Here is a 21,097-nt window from a genome sequence, read left to right on the forward strand (position 1 = left end):
TTTCCAAAATTGGTTTTATTTTGGAATTCTAGATTTTGTGTTTTGTTGCCACATCTTTGGTTATAACAAAAAGTCACTGGTCACATTTTGCAAATTGATACATAGTTAAGGGTAACATGTATTTGTACCACATGAATGATCCTGCTCAACCAAAAGTTCATACTTCAGGTTCAGATCACAAACCAAAGAGCAGATGCCACTCACAGAAAAACCTTTGGAACTATCGAAATAAGACAAGGCTGGAAAGGAAATGGAGAAAATAAACAAGCGTTTACAAAAAATATGTCCTTTATTCTTTTGGCTTTGAAATTATATTACCATATGAGCGGACAGTAGTCACTTCTTGCATGCAGTTCACTAAAACACCACAAGCGCAATGAGAGATGGCTACTGATTGCTTCATGGTTTCTATCTATAGATATGGGGACCACACGTGTTTCTTCTTGTGTTACAGTGCAGAAAAAGAAAAAGACGAGTTCTAGAAAAAGATGCAAATCAAATCCGAAGACTGGAAAAATGCACTCATATCTACAGTAAAAATGTTATTTATAATCAGTGGAACAAACATCCTGCAGACCCCAGTTACACACTCGCTCACATAAAGAGATAGATGCTTACATTCTCCCCTTTGTTACCAAATATACACATAGACATACATATCTCGCACGCACAAACTTACATGTATGACCGCCACATGTGGTATTACGTAGCAGTGGGGATAAAAAGTGCTCTTACATCAAATGTAATTGTGATGCATACTGTGGGCCCAAATAGCTATATTATATACAAACCAAACCACTACATTAAAACCACTCACTTCTCAATCTTAACCAAGAACAACATGAATGTTATACAAACATTTGGGATATTATAACCTTTAAATGTGATATATTGTCATGTTCTAGCATGAGAGCAGTTAGACAGATTGACATTTTCTTTTCATTACTAAGATTTATTTCTTTACAAGAGCTCTGGGAGACTAAAGGGGGAAACAAACGTGTGAGAGGAGACAACACAACAGCAGATGAACGAGTAGATATGAGTGTCGCCTTAAAGGAACAGTTTTGACCCTTTGGGGGAATTAGGCGCCTTTGCTTTCTTGTCAAGGGGTAGATGAAAAGATTGATACCACTGCCAGATAGGAGCGTGGTATCAATCTTCCTCATCTAAATCGCTGCAAAAAAGCGACTGAGAATATTTTTGTCAAACTGTCAAACAATTTCTTCAAATGTGCCTTGCATACATTCAGCTTCTCTGTATTCAGAGACTTGTGTTTTCTACTGAAATGGGGAGATGGCAGCCCAGAAGCACAATACAGATTTCAACAATAACACCAGTGAATACAATGAACTGTATTTGTCCATTGCACTTCAGCGGCATGCTTTCCATTTATAGCTGTGTATACTGTATGAACCAAGAGCATTGTGGCAGTGACCCTGCACTGTACTTTCAGATGGTTGGTGTAGTTTCCAGCATTGACTTGGTCTGCCCTTGGTGATTTTACAACAGTGAAAGCAGTGGTCACATTCTCACAATAATCACACACAAAAAAAGTAGAAAACATTCTTTCTCATAAAAAAAAAAAAAAATGAAACCTTGTAACTATGAGCAAAAGAAATGCAGAGTACTTAATAAGTGATACAGCCATTGTTAAATTCAAGAAACTGGATTTATAGTAGTAGCAGCAGCACTAGCTACAGACAACTTAACAGTACACTCAAGTTGGTCAGATAGTAACAACAACCAATAGGAAAATCACAAGCGTTTTTGCACAGAGGCTTTTCCATGTCATGTTCCAGTAAATCTCTGGCAATGTCCGCTGGGTCGTTTAGTTTCTACATCACTCCTCTGAGAAGACCCCATGTATTCACATATGACATAAGCACACTCCTGTTATCGGCCTGTCTGGCATAGCGTTCCTCATCTCTCAACAATTGATGCAAAAGGGCCGTACATCTATCTACCCCCTTCAGAAGTTGTAAACAAATTTCCCTCGTGTCTCGTGTTATTTTTTGTTCCTATTTAAAAAGTCTACTTCTTTCGGTCTTTCCCGCTTTTTTTCTTTCTCGTATTTGTCCTTGTCTGATTTCGTGACGCTGTTGTAGGAGGGCAGGGAGGCCGTGGAGGGCGTCATGTCCGTTTTGTCCGAGGTGGAGTTTTCGTTGAACTTGCTGATGACCATCACGTCCTTGTCGGGGTCCCGGAGGCCCTCCTTCAGCTTCTCCTTGTAGAGGGTGGAGGCCTTCTTCATGGCCAGGCGCATCATGTAGCGGCGGAAGGCCCTCTGGATGATCACGGCCGCCATGTCCTCCTGTTTGCGGCGCAGGGTGGTGGTGATGGGCTCGTAAGACACCTTGGAGGGGTTGGACGCCATGAAGCGCTCCTCCATCTGCCCACGCAGCACATCCATCTCGCCGCTCTCGCCCAACACGCGCTTGGTGAAGGCGAACAGGATGTCGAGGCAGTGGATGCGCTCGCCGCTCACCATCGGCAGGTCCATGGAGATGAGCTGGAGCATGTTGGGCTTGGCCATGCGCAGCGGCGGGTCTAGGGCGTCGGCGAAGGCCGACAGCTTGCTGTACTCCATGAACTGGGTGGCGTCCGGGTCGAATCGCTCCCACACCTCGTAGAACATCTCAAAGTCGTCCTCGCTCAGCGGCTCGGCACTCTCCTCCGTGGCCACGCTGAAGTTCTCTAGGATGACGGCGATGTACATGTTGACCACAATCAAGAAGCAGATGATGATGTAGCTGACAAAGAAGAAGATGCCCACCGACGGGTTGCCACAGTTGCCCTTGTAGTTGTTGCCCGGGTGCTCCATCTGGCTGTCGCAGTCGGGCTCCCGCTTGTTCAGGATGGGCGCGAGCAGGCTGTCCCACCCGGCCGACGTGGTGATCTGAAACAGGCAGATCATGCTGTTCCCGAAGGTCTCGAAGTTGAACATGTCGTCGATCCCTGCCTCGCGCTTGACGTAGGCGAAGTTGGACATGCCAAAGATGGCGTAGATGAACATGACGAGGAAGAGGAGGAGGCCGATGTTGAACAAGGCGGGGAGTGACATCATCAAGGCAAAGAGAAGCGTCCGGATGCCTTTGGCGCCTTTGATAAGGCGGAGGATGCGGCCTATCCTGGCCAGACGGATCACTCGGAACAGCGTCGGGGACACAAAGTACTTCTCAATGACTTCAGATAAAAACATACCTGCAAAAGCAACAAAAAAAAAATTTGAATAAAAAGAAATCACGTTCAGCGCACCATTTTACTCATAATCCAGTGGAAAGCTGAGGCCCCTTAAACATCTCCTTACCTACAATGGACAGGATCACCACCACAAAGTCAAATATGTTCCAACCGATGGTGAAGTAATAGTGACGCAGGGAGATCATCTTGAGCATACACTCGGCGGTGAAGAGAATGATGAAGACCAGGTTGATCCAGTAGAGGATTTTGTCCATCTCCGGCGTCTGGTCGTCCGTCTCCACCATCATGGTCACCATGTTGAGGCAGATGAGGATCATGATCACGATGTCGAAGGCCTGCTTCGTGATGCAGTCGAACACGCAGCCCTGAAATGAATTCTGGGTGCAGAGGAGGACAAGAGACAGGAGAGCAGAAGTCATTTTACACCTCCACTTGTAGTCCATTAGTATCCTATCAATCAATCAATCACATGTATTTAAAGTGTAAAATCACCAGTAGACATGGTCTCAGTGCACTTTACAATTAAAGGAACAGAAATAACAGACAGCAACAAAACTATGGAACGGCATTAAAGCAGTACAGCAACATCTAATGGCCCTACACCTGTAACCATATTTTGTAACTACATCTTGTACTTTTTATGTATAAGAATATGTACAAGTATATGAATATGTTGTAAGATTTCACTTTTGTACAGTCAATGCATAAACATTTGTGTAATACTGTATGTATGTATGTATGTGGTGTGTGTGTGTGTGTGTATATATAAATAAAAGAGTATATGAAGAGGAATACGTATTACGTGGTTATGTTTGCTAGAAAGAATATTGTTAGTTATACTATTCTTATTTCATGTGGTTGTTTTGTCTGAAAATGTCTCATCTGTTGTCATGTTTTATGTGGACCCCAGGAAGAGTAGCTGATGTTCTGCACCAGCTAATGAGGATCCTAATAAAATCATATCAAATCTGTGATAATAAACAATACAAAACCAGCAACATAAGACAATAACTGAAAAGGTTTTTTGTGAAGGACGCAGAAAGTACGCAGGGTTTTTCCTGCATAAGGGAAATTTTTGGCGTTTTCGTGTGTATGTGATCATATTTTCTAGTTTTTGTCCGGATTCTGTGCAGTGTTCTGAGCAAGTTGAAGGCCTCTAGCGGCACAGTTAGTAAGAAGTGACAGTGTGAACACTAAAGAGTCTTACTGTTGGTCGAGGTATCGGTTTTTGGGGTTTCTTGGAGCCCAGCTTCTTCATGGCATTGTAGTATTTCTTCTGCTCTTCTGTCATGAAGATGTCCTGACCTCCAAAGTAAAGGGAGCACAACACAACAAAACTTTGTTATAACCACATAGAAGATTATCTGTCTTTTACATTTAGAGAGCAATGTGAACAGAGCAACCATATGTCTTACAAATATATTGGTTTTGTTTTTAACGAAATGAGCTTCTCAGAGGGCATTAAAGTAGTGTAAGAGTGCTAGGTTCTGTGATGAAAAATGGAAATTGTGTCCTTTAGATTGACAGAAAATTCATCTGACCCCCCCCCCCCCAGTTGTAAGCAGCGTTTATACCGTCAAATCAAGGTGGAATTAAAAAATGCATGACGACTAATATGTTGAGTGCCTCAGACAGAGAACACTGTTTCCATCATAATAGGACACTTCTGTTAAACATGGGAAATGTTCTTATTTTGCATTTGTGGAACTGTATATTATGATTTGTCAGGTGACCATTTTGGTTGTTGCTGCTGTGGTGTCTTGTGACACCATATGGGCACCACAACCAATCAAACATCAGATGGTAAGAGGAAACAGGTGCACTGCCTTTCAGTGGGGTTCTCTGCCTCAATAAAACCAGCATGTCTGTATTTCCCAAAAACAAAGTCAGGGGAAAGGTGCCAATTCAGAGAACAAACACAGTAAATTAATCACCTCATGTGTTATTCATTTGGGTAAGCTGATTTGCAATCAATAGACTGACAAATCTGCTGATGCATTTTGGCATGAAGCCTTCATCAGAGCATGTGTGACAGCAGTGAGCCTTCTTTTGAAAGATCTTGGAGGATCCTATTGCGGGTGTAATCCTTTTCTGTTCCCTATATTCTCATCCTCATAGGGAAAATGTCTCATGATAACAAACTCATGAAACCATTGTATTTGATCTGAGGTTAAACATATTTTGTCTTATATCTAGCGAAGACTCATTGTATCAAGATTCCATTTAAATTGCACAGCATGAAAAATACATTTACAAAAGTAACAGCTTTAACACTTTTTGAAATGATTTCCAAAAAAGGACCCACATTTCAGACAACACAGTCACAATGCTCTCATTAATTACAATATGATACATGAGGCACACATCACACCGGCAGTGCTGCTCACTGAGTGTTATGATGCGTGTCTGGAGGGCAGACTGGTGTCAACGTTGAACAACCATATGTGTGACGCTGCAGCTGCGGGGCTGCTGAGCCTCACCAACTGATCTCAGTCAGTCAAGTCAGACTTGCCAGCGTGCAGCAAACACAGTGCAATCCCACTCCCACCCCCCTCCCTCTCTTGGGTGTTGCCAATCCTATATGTTAGTGTAGGAGGGCACAGACTAAATTTACTGTGACATACAGTATTTATATAAGTGTGTGTGTGTGTGTGTGTGTGTGTGTGTGTGCAGGCCGGGTGTTTCTCAGTGACTCATGCACCCTCAGTAATCGTTGGCAGCGGCAGGTCCTCACCATGCTGCAGATAATCATTATTCTGTAGCTCAGTTCTTTTCTCGAGCACAGCTGTGGGTCTGCTCTGGCTAAATCGGGGTTTTCTTTGTATCCGGGGCTACGCATGTAGTTGGCACAGTGTGACACAGGACTGCTACCTGTTGGTGTTCCGTTGCAATAACAACGCAGCGCAGAACCAAGGCTGCGAGTGTCAACATTAATAACAGCTAGCAGGGTGGACCAACAACACAGGATGGCCTTTGGATTTCATCTTCACTTTGAAATATTATTACATCTACAAAAGCCAAACAAAGATGATGTGTTTCCAGAGCTGTTTCACTATCACACACAATTGTATTAGATGTGTATTCTCTACTTAGTTGAAGGAATCTGGTAGTGACTGTTCATGGCTTTGCGTGATAACCAGTATTTTCTAAATATGCATATTGCAGAAGACTAGGAAGTTGTTATAGGAAGCAAATATTTTGCACTTTCATGTGGTTTCCATTCCTACTAAGAAGTATACAGAACATTTTTGTATCTGAGTTTACATTATCTGATAGAGACTGTTACTAAATGCAACTTATCTTCTTCTTCTGCTGGTTGAAGTTGTCGATGATGACACCGATGAACAGGTTGAGGGTGAAGAAGGAGCCGAAGATGATGAAGATGACAAAGTAGAGGTACATGTACAAGTTCACTTCATATTCAGGCTGGTCTTCCAACTAGATTAGGAAAGATGGAACAAATTAAACAAGTCACTTTCATAGCTTGTGTATGTCAGCCTCTTGACTTAGAAATCCCTCTGTTGAGCACCGAGAGACTTACATTGCGAGAGTCCACGGCTGCGTACATGATGTCCATCCAACCCTTAAATGTTGCCTAAGAGCAGATGAGAGAAGTGTCAGAGTGTCAGTCTGGCGTGTGACAGTCAAGCTCCTCTGCTTGGCTGTCACTAAGAGGAGTGTTTTATTTGAAATTTTGGTACCTCATTATAACAATAATACAAATGTTATTAGCTCTGGGAACACCCCTGCTTTTAAGACATTTTTGGGAAAGAATTTCAGTGAGTTTGGGTCATCATTTAGGTCTCACTATTTATTGTTTACTAATCTTTATCTGCTGTAAAATAGAGCAAAAATCACCTCATATATCACATAACCAGCTGTTTTAATAACGGGCGTCATTCCAGCTGCAAGAATGATTCTACGCTCATATTAGGTACTTGTGTTTATGTCATTCATTTCAAAGAAAAGTAAGGCTATAACATTGAGAGATATTGTTATATTGTCTAAGTGCGTTTTCCAGGACTGGGTGACATTACACATGCGCTTTCCCTCACAGTGAGCGTGACTGAAAGTGGCTTTGGACAGTCTTTATTGTCCATGGAGAGGTGCACGTGACGGCCCAGAGCCTGTGTGTTTGTGCATTTGCAGGTCCTTGGCCAAGGTGCTAACGAGGTAATTGGGAACACCTGGCCTCTGTTACTTAACCTCGCCTGGCCAGATGCCAGTATGTCGGTCCCTTTACCCTGCACCAACCTCAGTTTTCTTTTGTTACGTTACTTCTTTTTTTAACATTGACAAACATGCACCTCACATTGACCGTGGCATCAATATACCACTGATCCTGACTTTCCCACCCCACTGTTCTTTTGTTTGCAATTGGTCTATATCCACAACGTTCCACTTCCGGGATTAGAGTGTTCTCTACATGACCGCAAGGTTGGCGGTTCAATCCCAGGCTCTCACCACATGTCAAGGTGTCCTTGAGCAAGACACTGAACCCCATGTTGCTCCCCAGATGCTATTAGCTGTCTGCTACTCCTAATATACTTAGGATGTCTTAAAATGCAGAAATAGAATTTCACTACATTGTACTGTGTGTATGTGATGATTAAGAATACCGTTTATTTGTTTGATAGTAGCTGTCAACTGCATCATAAATACTTGTAAACATAGACATTTTGTCTTCATAATGCCGCCTGTGTCACCGAGACTAAACTCACCACTTGCAACAGAGCCAGATAGCCGGCACCAACGTTGTCAAAGTTGATCTTGACGTTCTTCCAGCGGGCGCTGTCGTTGACCAAGTTCAGGCACTCGCTCTTGTTGTTGACGACGTCAATGGGGAACACCTCGTCGTTGGTGGTGTTGACGCAGTAATAGTACTTCCCCGCAAACAGGTTGACGCCCATGATGCTGAAGATGAGCCAGAAGATGAGGCAGACCAGCAGCACGTTCATGATGGAGGGGATGGCCCCCAGCAGCGCGTTCACCACAACCTGGAGAGGTTCAAGCACACAAACAAACTCAGCACTCTCCTGACGGTCAAACCGAGGTCTCTGCTTGCCAAAAATAGAGAGGGCTGTTTCATTTGAGACAAGTGGCCATTACGATCATCTAATCACTTAACTGTTCATAAATAACAAAGTTGGACACCTGATTTGATTGAGCTGTAAAGCTGATGTTACGGAGTGGCTATTTCAGAACAAAAGCCAAGGCTGATTTAAAAAACTTCATAGTCCTATATTATTCAAAGCTGTATTTAATATGTAATGTCTTCACACATAATGCTCTTACCACCATACATATCTACAAAGAGAATTTAACAGAATGACAGTTGGAAAGAAGAAGGTGGATAGGTGAAAAAGTTAACATTTGATAGATAAAAAAGCAAAACAGAAAAAAACCTTAGAGAGGCGGGATGAAGTCACAACATTTTGTTTGACTGTAAATGAAAAAAGACACACAACAGAAAGAAAAAAATTACAGGTCAAAGGCACCACACGAGCTACGTCAGAGAACAATGCCTGAGAGCAGCTATATAGTATAGTAGTCCATTAACACAATGTGCAGAAAGGCATGCAGACAGAAGAGGTACAGTGCTGAATTGCAAGGAAAAGATAACTCTACAGAAGCTGTAATAAGCATGCAGTCTTACAACTGTAAGGCTCCCTAACATGCTAAAACCATTTCATAGACATCCAACATTGAACCAGAAGAATCTGAGATTCTTAAAATGTAAGTATAAATTATACTGGCATTTTCCTTTAGCAGCCTAAAGCAGAGGACAAGCACACCTGACATATAGCAAGTCGAATAAAAATAACATGACTAGAACACCATTAACATTTTATGAAATAAACGCATGGACTAGCTGAAGGTGGTCTAGCTTCAACAGGTTAACATTCTAAAAAAGATTTTTTTAATTTCTTAATCTGGCATGCTGGCTGTCAGCTAGCCCACAACCAATCAAAATTTACACATGGGGTTCGTGTCGCTGATATTTCAAGATGTCCTTACCCTCATGCCCTCAAACCGAGACAGGGCCCTCAAGGGCCGGAGGGCTCGGAGTGTCCTCAGAGATTTGATGGCGGAAAGCTCAGAGTAGCCCAGAGCGTTGGCTACAAGGCTGACCAGGGACACCTGAGAGACGGTAATGACAAGAGACAAGCAGGGTGAAAGGTGAGGAGTGTAAAAGGTCCCTCTGCACTGCGCCAGCCTGAGTGTTTGAACAAGATGGTTGATGAGGCATTAATGATTAGTCTGCACCGGTTAAAGAGATAATAATGTCTTTAAACTCTTTAAAAAGTACAGAACAGCAGAATTTCCACTAACTGTGAATTTCAGATAGATGTGACAACAATGAACAGTAACTTGTGCAGACTCAATGGTATTTATATCTGTATGATAAACATTAAAGGAATAGTTTGACATTTTGGGAAATATCCTTATTTGCTTTCTTGCCACAAGTTAAATGAGAAGATAGATACCACTCTCATGTCTGTACCAGGGTTTACTTGAGCCAGCGTATGCTGGCTTTTTGCCAGTATCATGTGTAGTTATCCACTACATTACATTACATTACATGTCATTTAGCTGATGCTTTTATCCAAAGCGACTTCCAATTAAGTGCTTTCAACCTCAAACTCCAGACAGCAAGAATCAAGTGCAAGCACATTAGCTTCAAATATCAAACTACAAAAAGCCACATAAAAGTGTAAGTGAACTTTTTTTTTTTTTTTCAAGGTGCAGTCGGAAGAGATGTGTTTTAAGCCTGCGGCAGAAGATGTGTATCCGGCAGATGAAATTATCACTGGCCAAAATGTCTGTTGAGAAACCTATGTCAAATAAATAAAGGATTAAATAGCATATTAAATCAGTGGTCTTGTTAATCGAATATTTTTATGCACCAATTTTCTTTTAACAATGATAGAACAATCTAAGGGCCGTCCGTCATTTTGACAGACTAGAACTAGTGTTTTTGTTTTTTTTGTGTTTTATTGCAGTTTAAATGTAGACTATTATATGTCTATTAAAACATGGTGTGGTATAAATATTCTCATCCAACTCAGAGCAAGCATGTATTTCCCAAAATGTCAAACAATTCTACATCGTCTACAAGTCTAAATCGTCTTTGACTTAACGCCAGATTGGAAGCTTTATTTTTTTTAGATGGACTGAATATACATACGTCTACAATGAGGAAGTCGAGCCAGCACCAGGCGTTTGTGAAATACTTGACAAAGCCGTATGCCACCCACTTCAGCAGCATTTCCAGGATGAAGATGTAAGTGAAGACCTTGTCTGCGTACTCCAGCACTGTTTTGATGGTCCTCCGCTGCTCGATGTAAACGTCCTCAAATGCCTGTACAGCATTGAATAAATAGTAAAGACTGCTGGTGGAAAACAATGAGTTGTGAGTTAGGTGTGATCAGGGCTGAGGTGCTTGCTGTCATGTGTCAGTGTTAACCGCCAGTGTTGTAGTCGAGACCACTCATTCACTTTCTTGGGAGTGTGTGTAAAGGAAGCAGGGAGAGGGGGATTTACGGTAACAAATTTCAAATTAGAAATAAGGCAAGTTATTGGTTGCATTTGCAAGTTTTGACACCTAGGCATAAATCAGACAATGCACAGGCAATTTAGCAGAATCCGTGCAGTTGTGGTCGTGACTGCTCTTGAAATAAAATCTTGAGTCATCATTATCCGACACAGAGACGAGAATGAGTACAAATGAGGTTGATTCTGAGACGAGACCTTCAAAAATTGGTCATGACCAAGACCAATCTCGAGTACTACAACACTGCTAAAAAATATTTTCGGGTCACAAAAGGAGGTAAATGCACATGCATACAAAAGCACCCACTTACCAGTGCTCCACTGCTGAGCAGGATCATGAATATGATGAAGGATTCAAACCAGTTGTGCTCCACTATGATGAAGCAGGTTTTCCTGAGTGTCCACCAGGTCTTAAAATGGTCGTCGTCCTCGTTTATCTGGCAGCACTGGAACCTGCTCACACAGCCTGCAGGCATGGGGTGAGAGGCAGAATAAATGGCCACAGGAATTAATATGGGGTCCATGTTGACTAAAGGTGGTTGCATGATTAAACCAAAACAACCCTCATCTTTTTTTTTCATTACTTGGCTTTTCTACAGCCAGGTTTTCATACAAACCTAGTCCAAAATCAAATTCAAATCTTATTGTGTTCTTATCTACGGTTACCGTTTGAGTGCCATTAAACCATTGCAGAATCGTCATATTTTATTTCTGTATTCCACACTCATGAAAGACTGAAGAGGTACTTGCAGATTCAGAATTGCACTGGAGGTGTGTCAGACTAAATGTCAGGTTCCATTAGAAACCGAGACAATCCCACAGACTAGTTTTCTTTCTGTACTGCTGAGCATTTGTATTCGCTGTCACTCAGCGGTGAGTAAAACACACCAGTGTAATGCACAAATAAGTTCATGCGATTTGAAATGTGCTCTGAAAGCATTTCAACTCCCACCTTTCTTGCTTTGTCCCACTTTCCCACTACCCATCATCCTCCCTGCCTATCACCCTCACATCTAGGGCTGGTTACGGAATTCAATACTTTTCAGGCACCGACCAAATTGCCTCTATAGTATCGAGTATCAAAAAATGCATCGTCATTCAATACCCAATTTCAATACTCAAGAATTATTATCATTAGATGAAGCAGGTTTTCCTGAGTGTCCACCAGGTCAGTGAGCCAATAAACATGCAGCATGCTTCTACCAAGATCTAATAACGCTGCTGATTGGCTGTCTAACGTTACACGCTGAGAGACAGGCAGGAAAAACTATGTTACACACAGAGACTGGGCTCACGTAGTAGGAGCTAAAAAATAAAAACAAGATTTGTGCTGTAATGTGCAGTGTTGAAATTTCTTTTTGTTAAAATGGATTTTATAAAATTGGTATGGAAAAAAGTATTGTTTAGGAACCGGTATCAAAGTCACGGTATAGGTATTGATATCAACATTTTCTGAACGATACCCAGCCCTACTCACATCCCTCTCACCCTCTGTGAAGCAGGCCTCTGGTTCCATTGACTCCTCCGGCTCCAGCTCCACTGAATCCACCCCATCTCCTGGGGGGCGTATATCCACTGTGCTCCCTTCCGATGAGCTCAGAGGATGGGGCTCTGCATCGAGCTTCTGCATGGATAAGGAAGTATATGAGAGCACAAAGTTACAATGCAGCGCCACAGAGGTTATGGGAGCCAACCGTCTGAGCTGGTTATCATTGTGATTCTCCATTCACATGTACTCCAGTGCCACAACTATAGATACCTTAGTGTGGAGACTAGGCACTGTAAATGCTCACAGAGTTGGGCTCAATAAAGTCATTGTATTATCATCATCACATGCATCATCGATCAAATGTACCTACAGGCTTTGATATTAGTTTCATCTGATGGCTCAAATCAGATTATGTGGCAACACATAGGCATAGGGAGGTTGGCACTACGGAATTGCACTGTGGGTACGTTTGATTTGACCTCAGTTCGAGGAAGAGTGCATGCAGTATTCCAGTGCATTATCAATCCAAGCCTGAAATAGTACCAAGCAGAACGTGTGCTGAAGTATTTTCATGTCAACTGAAAAATGACCTCAAATCAAATATGTCTATAAATGATCCCATTTCCAAAATTACTTCTATGAATAAAAACCCCCCCCCCCCCCCTAAAAGCTAGAAGCCACCCACAGAAGGATTGTTGAACATTTTCCTGAGTGACATGAAAACACGTTATTTCCATTCCTTGAAAGCAGTGTACAAGCTTCTTCTCTTTGTGTTGAAGTAGACGGTTAACCACATTAGCTTACCAGCAAAAACCAGTACTGTGCACTGTTTAAAAGCCAGCATGTGGTCTGGCGTTTGTGTTCCCATTTATAAAACATGTTGAATTAGCACCAATGCATACCCATATTTTCGTCCTTCTTCTCAGTAATATGTAACACATGTAAGGTTGTTACTGTTGTCAAGTTCTTCCTTGCAAACTCTGAATTTTCATTTCTCTGAAACCCTAAAATGCAGTGATCTTTGTTTTTGCATTATTAGTACATTACAACATCATCTGCATATAGTGAGACCTTTTGGCATTGTAAGGCTTCCTTTCGGTTATTCTTTGGGCAAACATAATGTTATATGGCCTCGTGTCTGATCTGTCTGTCTGGCTTGGGAAGTACAGGAACATGTCATCCTAGACAGTGCAGCAGCTCTGATTGCCGTGGGACCCAGCTAATACGGCATGGGAATGATGGAAGCATGCTGCTCACAATTGCATCGTTTTCTGGAGGGGTGTTTCCCACCGGTTTCTCTTTCTCTCCTTCAGCAAGAGACCCATTTTAGCATTTCTGGGCATAGATTATTTGAGGCTTTTACGCTTAACCTAACATGCTTTTATTTGGTAGATTTCTTTTGCATTTTACTATATTATAAGTTGGGTGTTGAGAAAGTTGTAGTTGAATGAAAGTGGATAACACAAGCGTAGAGGCACATAGAACAGCGCTGGCTAATCCACAATACTTGTGTACATGCACCATCTCTGGGAGGATTCAATGTCATTTGGGATGGAATTTCTTCTATTCAATATTTGAGAAGGATAAGAAGTTACCCTAATTTAAATCATCATTATAAAAAAGTCTAATTTTCTATACATTGGCACGTGTATTCATTTGTGTTTCAAAATTATCTCCCTGGAAAGAATTCTGTAAAAAAAAATCTTTCATTGTTTCACTATTATTTGAGTATCACAGAAAACAAGTACAAACAAGTATTCCATGTGTGTATGCATGGGCTATGAACCAGACAAATTACTTTTGTCCATTCCATCACTCTTCTCCCCCCCCCCCCCCCCCCCATTCTCTTGCTCCTCTCTTCCTTCATTCTCAAGTTCGGAGTGTTGGATGGTAATCAAGACCGAAAAACAAATCAAAACCAAGCAATGAATTCAAAAGCAAAGATCATGTTAGATGAGTTTGTCTATCAATGGAAAAGGTGGAGTTGCTCATTCGTAATGGTTTGTAACTGCAGTACAGCCTGATGCTTAAAGATAAATTATGAAGGGGGGGGAGGGGGGGGGGGGGGGAAAGGGAAAACGATTACAGCATTGAGTGTGCTGCTGTACGGGGAAGGGTTGGTATAAAGCAAAGGGGGTGGGGTGGGGGCGGAGGGCAGACCAGGCAAAGAACGAAAATGGGCAGTCCATTGAAAGTATGAGAAAAATATGTTTTTATGTCTGTAAATGGCATAGGCAGTCCTCATGGTTAGTGCTATGGTACAATAAAGTGGTCTTACAATTCTCCTCTCACTGAAAACCTTGAGAGCGTCTGTGACACAGCTGCAATAACAAACGGGGGGTTAAACAAAGTAAGTCAAACACACCATAAGCCAGCAAACAACCTCAAGTGTGCTTTCACTGGTCAGCTACAAGGCACAGTGGGAGAACACCTTAGCCACACAGAACAACTTTATACATTTCCCTGAAAGCATATTCCTTAATAGATAGCAAAGCAAAAGATTGTGATGCTGCTTTTGTACTGACACTCGACACTCATTGCACACAACTAACACACACCAAATTGTTATTATGTAACTTGACTTGAAATGTCTAAATATATTTGAACTGGTGCTGGATAATCAGAATTCACCTACCCCTGGCTACAGGGTGTTAAGATCAGTAGTGACGTGAGGGAGCATTTGCTGATCCATATATGGAACATGTGGTGCCATGGCTAGAAATAGTCTCCTGGGTTGTTTTGAATCACAGGGGATTGGCACCACACCCACAGTGGCAAGTTGATATCACCAGGTCAGCCTGGCAACACCTAACAGCAAATCTGGCATTTGCTCTGTTAGAATAGGCAATGAATTACCAAGCAAGACTTCTGTGCAAATTATGTGCCAATGGTGTATTTCGTTTTGCTTAAATTGTATTTTGCTGCTTCAATAATTTTATCTTAACACATGCACACATATGCATGTTGCTTCACCTAAAACACGGAACAATGAAGCAGTCTCTCTGTACAGAAATACACTGACACATACACTCTATTGAGCGCTGGTGGAAAGTGAACCTGCTACATACGCCAAAGGCAAATTTGAGTCATTATTTGTCATGGATTCTTTTGCTACCAAGGGCTTCAGAACTGAGTAAAAATTCAAGAAGATTCGCTCACTAGCACAGGATGATGCATGTTGAAATGAGTCAGCAGATATGTTATTTTCAAACTGCTTGACTGTTGGAAGATTTTCTGAAAAGGCCATTGCTATGCTAATCTTGACATTCAAGCATTGACTGGCTTGCGTTGGGTGTTAACTTTTACACATATGAAAGGAGCTAATCAAATACAAAAGCTGTGTGACTCAAAAGGTTTCCTACAAACTGGCAGACATTTAATCAGTCTTTTTATTTTACCTCTTTGCTGCCCTCCACATCCGACGAGTCGCTGCTGAAATCTTCTGTGTTTAGGTTTTCAAAGTCCGACTCGCCCACAGCAATGGGCACTGTGACTGTCAAGCTGGGGTTATGAATAAATGACATATAGTCACATTCCTCCATTGGGTACTTGGGTGTAGTGTCCCCACCAACCCCAACTACCAGACCTCCTCCTGGCCGTCCATTGTCCTCTGTCATGTACACCCCACTTGGGTCCTTGGTGATCTCCACTGTAGTGTGGTTGGAGATGCAGTTTCCTTTGCCATTGCTGTGCAGTTCATCCAGGGGTTTGATCTCCTCAGCCAGACCGGAGCCCTTACTGGCCCGGCCAAAGCAGAGGCTCTGGAGAAACTGCCGCACTTTGGATTTGACAAATGCGATGCCCCGCTGGATCCGGCCCACAGCAATCTGCAGGTTGTTCATCTCATTGTCGTCGTCAGTTGCTGCCAGATTGTCAGCGCTGAATGAGCTCAGGAGGAGAGCCAGGAATAGGTTTAAAACCTGGGAAGAAATGGACATTAGGCAAGGAAAAGATCTCCACTTGACCTTATTACTTGCAAACAGATCATATGTGCCTTACGAAAACCAATCCAACGAAATATTAAATAACTTCAAAATCTGAAGCAAACTATTGCCATAATCTTAACAGTGTTATCCTGATTATAGAAAAGAAATATAGAGGAAGATCCCCATACCACCAGGTTTCCAATGACCATGACCATCATGAAGACTATCAGGCACATGGACTGTCCAGCCACCTCCATGCAGTCCCACATTGTCTCGATCCACTCTCCGCACAGCACCCGGAACACGATGAGGAAGGAGTGGAAGAAATCGTGCATGTGCCAGCGGGGCAGTTGACAGCTATCAGAAATCTTACACACACACTCCTTGTAGTTCTTGCCAAACAGCTGCATGCCCACGACAGCAAAGATGAAGACGATGATGGCCAGCACCAGAGTCAAGTTCCCCAGAGCGCCCACTGAGTTACCAATGATCTTGATCAGCATGTTTAATGTGGGCCATGACTTGGCTAGTTTGAAGACCCTCAGCTGTTTTGAAACAAAAGGAAAAACACTGTTGGACTTTCTGGATTTCTTCTATAAACATTCAATAAATGAATAAACGTATATTTGTATACTATTGTATTCTATATAGATATTGCATACATAAAGAGTGATATCAATCTTATCTAACAAAAAAAGCGAATAAGCACATTTCCCAAAATGTCAACGCTTTGCATTAACCCTCCGAGGTCTAAGGGCATTTTTATATTTCTTTTTAAATTCACATTTTAAGGATATTTGCATATAACCTTATCCCCATGTGTTTCATATCAAAATGTTCAGAACAAATTCAGCTTTCTGTATAGTGAGGCCAAATTTGTTCCATAGCAATGTGTAAAGAGATAATTTGGCCCTAAAGCTAAAACAAGTTGATGTTTGCTTTTTGAAATTTCTCAAACCACTTGTGAAAACAAACTTAAATTCAATTGTTTTGGTGCTTGAAATGGGTTTACAAAAGTCTTGGGTTCACAAAAGTAGCGTAATATATGTGAAATAGTAAATAAATGTCTAAAATGACATTTTTTAATAGCGCTTTTTGAATAGGAGTGTTGTCAAACATCGCTTGGACTCGCCGGTGCATCTTTTGTCCTCAGAGGGTTAAAAGCAGAACAACATTTTATTATACTGTACTGTTTCCTTAAATAGTCTAGCAGCACAGCAACAGTCATACAAAGCTAATCAGGTGGACACACTGTATCCCAAAGGCCAAAACAACTCTCAGTGGGACCTCTCATGTACTGCACAAAAGCTCTCATTACATCATTACCTCATTAATAACATGAATGTTATTGTGAGAGCCATCGTGGCCTGACCCTAGAGGTAAAGGTACAGCTTCACTTTTCTCATCTACAGAGCGGATGAATCATGTAATGCAGCGTTTGTAATAAGATATCACTCCGCCAGTGCTCTTACCAATCTAAAGGACCTGAGCACAGACAGGCCTTCTACGTTGGCCAAGCCAAGCTCCATCAGACTCAGACTGACAATGATACCATCAAAGATGTTCCAACCCTCTTGGAAGTAGTAGTAGGGATCCAGGGCGATGATTTTGAAGCACATCTCTGCTGTGAAGATGCCTGTGAACACCTAATGACAAAAAAGGGGCAACATTCTAATTTTACAACTGAATCTACATCATGAGACATTTTAAATTTATGTTTTCTTCTGGTTTTGTCCACTCAGAGTTTGTAAGCATATCACACAATACTTGCCAGGTTTCCAACTGAGAGTACGTAGTCAAATTCATTAGTCATGGGGTAATGCTCCATGGCCATGAAAAGGGTGTTGAGGACAATGCAAACTGTGATGGCCAGATCCACAAATGGGTCCATGACCACCGTGCACACGATGTCCTTGAATTTCAACCACGTGGGGCTACAATCCCAGATCAGACAGGTGTTGGCGAATCTATACCAGCAGGGGGGGCATTTCTGTCTCGACTCTTCAAGCTCTGGGAAAGGAGAAATGAACACATTTCATTATAATGAAATGCAGTTCAATGTATTTCTGTAAGATTATTCCTTCATATGCTGTCCTTGTAGTTTTGTCCAGAACTAGGAGGCCATGGCATAAAGTTCAAGACAGAAACAAAGAAGACTAAGGACAAAAAATATATGGCGTGATCCTGACCTTCCATGGTGTTGGTGAGGATACTGGCCACACTCATGGCTCTCTGCCTGGCCACTGTTTCATCTAAATAATCCATGGATGGCTTGCGAAAACCTGACCGGCGTTTCTTGAGCTCGGTATCCGTAGTTGTGCCCTGGAGAAAAAAAACATGCGCATAAAAAATAAAAAAATAAACAGATTCATGAGCAATATTTAGCAGAGATGTGTACAGTATAGAACACGAGTCAAACAGACGATCTCATGGGAACAAACATTGGAAGTATTTTATCATTTTATAATTCATGAAAATCATTTAGGGACAGTCTATTGCAGCCTGGTTTCGTGTGTGATTATTTCACAACATGTATTCTAAAGGACTTACACACCCATACTTCACCTCCAGAGGTGTTTTTACTTACAGTTGTGCTCATACGTTTACATACCCATGCTAAAGTTGACTAAAAAGAGGAATAAAAAAACATCTTTTGGAAATTGGAAAATCCAACCTTTAAGGACACCAATGAATAATGTATCGTAAATAAATAAATGCTCTTCCTTAAAATTCAGAGGCAGGCAGATTTTTATTTTTAAAGGCCAGTTATTTCATGGATCCAAGATACTATGCATCCTGATAAAGTTCCCTTGGCCTTTAGAATTAAAATAGCCCCACATCATCACATACCCTTCACCATACCTAGAGATTGCCATGGGGTACTTTCCATAAGATCATCTCTCAATGCAAATCAAACCAGCTATTAGGCTAACTGAAATAAAACCATGTTTTTTCAGTGAGTGTCCAAAAACTCGTTTGGTCGTTCCATATATAGTTCACTGTTTAATAAACACTACATAAGGAATAGTGAATGAGAACATGAGAACAAAGGGGTGGGAATAAAAGCAACTAAGGGGAATAAACTTGAAGCCGGTCAATGGGAAAATAAAGCATGAAACAGTTACATCACCTCAGGGAGCAGGAGACCTACAGGGGAGGTTGTTACAGAGGTTCCTCCGACCAGCGACACTACACCGTTGCAGTCCACGGCACAGTGCATCTTGCCGTTGGCGGGCAGCATGATCCGCGGCGCCCCGAGGCTGGTCTGGCTGACGGCGCTGCAGCGGCGCTCAAGACGGCGCGGCAAGAACAGTGAGCCCCGCCGGCTGTCGCTCTCCTCGAAAGTGCTGTGCTCGTCGTCGGCGAAGTCGTTCTCGGAGCCCATGTCGCGTGCCCGGCCGCGGAAGCTGAATAGGCTGGCGCGGCTGTTCCTCCGAGGTGAGAAGAGGGATCCCCGGATACTGAGGAGAGACTGAGAGAGAGAGAGAGAGAGAGAGAGAGAGAAAGGAAGAAACAAAAGAAAGTTAGAGGATACGGAGTCCTGAAATACTTGGTGAAGACTTGGAGGATAGAGGGGATACACCAAAATGACACATTTGGTGCTAGGAGGTTCTGTGAAATGAGGGAAGGACACGGATGTAGTTAGACTGAGCAGGAAGGAATGAGACCGAAGCAAAGGAAGGCAAAATATGCTCCAAATGTATCAGTAAATGTAGCTCAATTTTTATTGCGGCTTCTTTAAAGGAATAGTTTGACATTGTCGGAATAAAACTCATTTGCTTTAGATAAAAAGATTGATATCACTCTTATGTTTCTACGGAGAAACCGTAGTCTTAAGGCTATAAACTCTGCCTACCAACCCCTTTCAAAGCTCACTAATTAACACATTACAGCTTGTTTCTTTACACTCTACAATAACAGTGAAGTGTAAAACCAAAGAATTGAGCCAGGCTAGCTTATGCTAAGCTAAGTTGGCTCCAGCTTCATAGTGAATGGACAGATAAAGTGGTATCAATCTTCTCATCTAACTTTCAGCAAGAAAACAAATTACGTATTTCCCTAAAATTCTGAACTATTCCTTTAATTTATGAAACTAAATACATACTGTAATATTTTTACTTTATTTGCACTAAAGTAAAAAGTCATCCCTGGGTTTACCTATTTGTAGCTTTAAGTATATCACTGGCATGATGTGAAAAGTTGTGTATCTTTTCTCAGGGAATTATTAAACTTATTTGTCAGGGAAGTATTTACCTGGTTGGGTGAGGAGCATCTCTTTTCATAAGAAAGTCTATTGGCATCGATGGAGAAGCGGAAGCTAGTTCTCTTGATGCTGTCCTCAGACTCAGATTTGTGGAACTTGTCGCGGCCCCCCCTTTCCTCCTCCTCCCTCTGCTTCCTCTTCTTCCACCTGTTGCGTCGCTCCTTGGCACTTTTGGAGCTGAGCTTAGACGTCCCCGAGGATGACTCCGAGGTGGGGCCACCTCTCCCGCTGTACTCTCCACTCTCTGTGGCGGCTGCCGCGGCAACCTGCCAGCCAATCAGAGCACAAACACAGTTGTCATGGCGACCCCGTGCCTGTCTCAAAGGCTCTGGCGGACTGGAGCGGAGGAGAGAGCCTGGCAGCTGAGAGCAGCAGCAGCATGAAGAGCCAAATAAGCCCCAGACAACTTCTAAAAATGGACGCCTGAATGTTTTCATGCAGACCAAAACATTTATAAATTCTTGCATTCATAATACTCATCCAGTAAGAGAAAAAATTGTGTGGATGCTGGGATAGGTAGCAGGCTTTTTATTTTATAAACAAGTTGGAAATTCTACTCTTAAAAGCCAAGCAACATTGATCAAATCACTGTTTAGAAAAACATTAGCGGCGCAGAATTTCTAACCCTAACCCATCTTTCCTTAAGAAATATGATTTACTACC

At 42.1% G+C, this 21,097-nt stretch overlaps 1 protein-coding gene across 6 annotated transcripts in view; it reads right to left on the bottom strand.

The window, feature by feature from the left end:
- Window positions 1-270: 270 nt before the first annotated feature.
- scn1lab (sodium channel, voltage-gated, type I like, alpha b) overlaps window positions 271-21,097 on the bottom strand; it is a 39,797-nt gene continuing 18,970 nt past the window's right edge. For 4 of the 6 annotated variants that reach the window (XM_031291618.2, XM_031291619.2, XM_031291623.2 and 1 more), the window contains 17 exons: window positions 20,425-20,700; window positions 19,301-19,642; window positions 18,360-18,492; window positions 17,942-18,180; window positions 17,643-17,816; window positions 16,359-16,715; window positions 15,643-16,164; window positions 12,244-12,379; window positions 11,067-11,221; window positions 10,391-10,564; window positions 9,220-9,342; window positions 7,923-8,198; window positions 6,743-6,796; window positions 6,502-6,639; window positions 4,409-4,513; window positions 3,308-3,578; window positions 271-3,201 (listed from right to left, as the gene is read on the bottom strand). In XM_031291618.2, coding sequence (XP_031147478.1) covers window positions 2,006-3,201; window positions 3,308-3,578; window positions 4,409-4,513; window positions 6,502-6,639; window positions 6,743-6,796; window positions 7,923-8,198; window positions 9,220-9,342; window positions 10,391-10,564; window positions 11,067-11,221; window positions 12,244-12,379; window positions 15,643-16,164; window positions 16,359-16,715; window positions 17,643-17,816; window positions 17,942-18,180; window positions 18,360-18,492; window positions 19,301-19,642; window positions 20,425-20,700 — 4,671 coding nt within the window. In that variant the 3' untranslated portion in view covers window positions 271-2,005. The remainder of the gene's footprint in view (window positions 3,202-3,307; window positions 3,579-4,408; window positions 4,514-6,501; window positions 6,640-6,742; window positions 6,797-7,922; window positions 8,199-9,219; window positions 9,343-10,390; window positions 10,565-11,066; window positions 11,222-12,243; window positions 12,380-15,642; window positions 16,165-16,358; window positions 16,716-17,642; window positions 17,817-17,941; window positions 18,181-18,359; window positions 18,493-19,300; window positions 19,643-20,424; window positions 20,701-21,097) is intronic. The other 2 variants (XM_031291621.2, XM_031291620.2) reach the window with 2 other exon arrangements.

The sequence above is a fragment of the Sander lucioperca genome, chromosome 24 (genome assembly GCF_008315115.2).
Source record: "Sander lucioperca isolate FBNREF2018 chromosome 24, SLUC_FBN_1.2, whole genome shotgun sequence".
NCBI classification, from domain to species: domain Eukaryota; kingdom Metazoa; phylum Chordata; class Actinopteri; order Perciformes; family Percidae; genus Sander; species Sander lucioperca.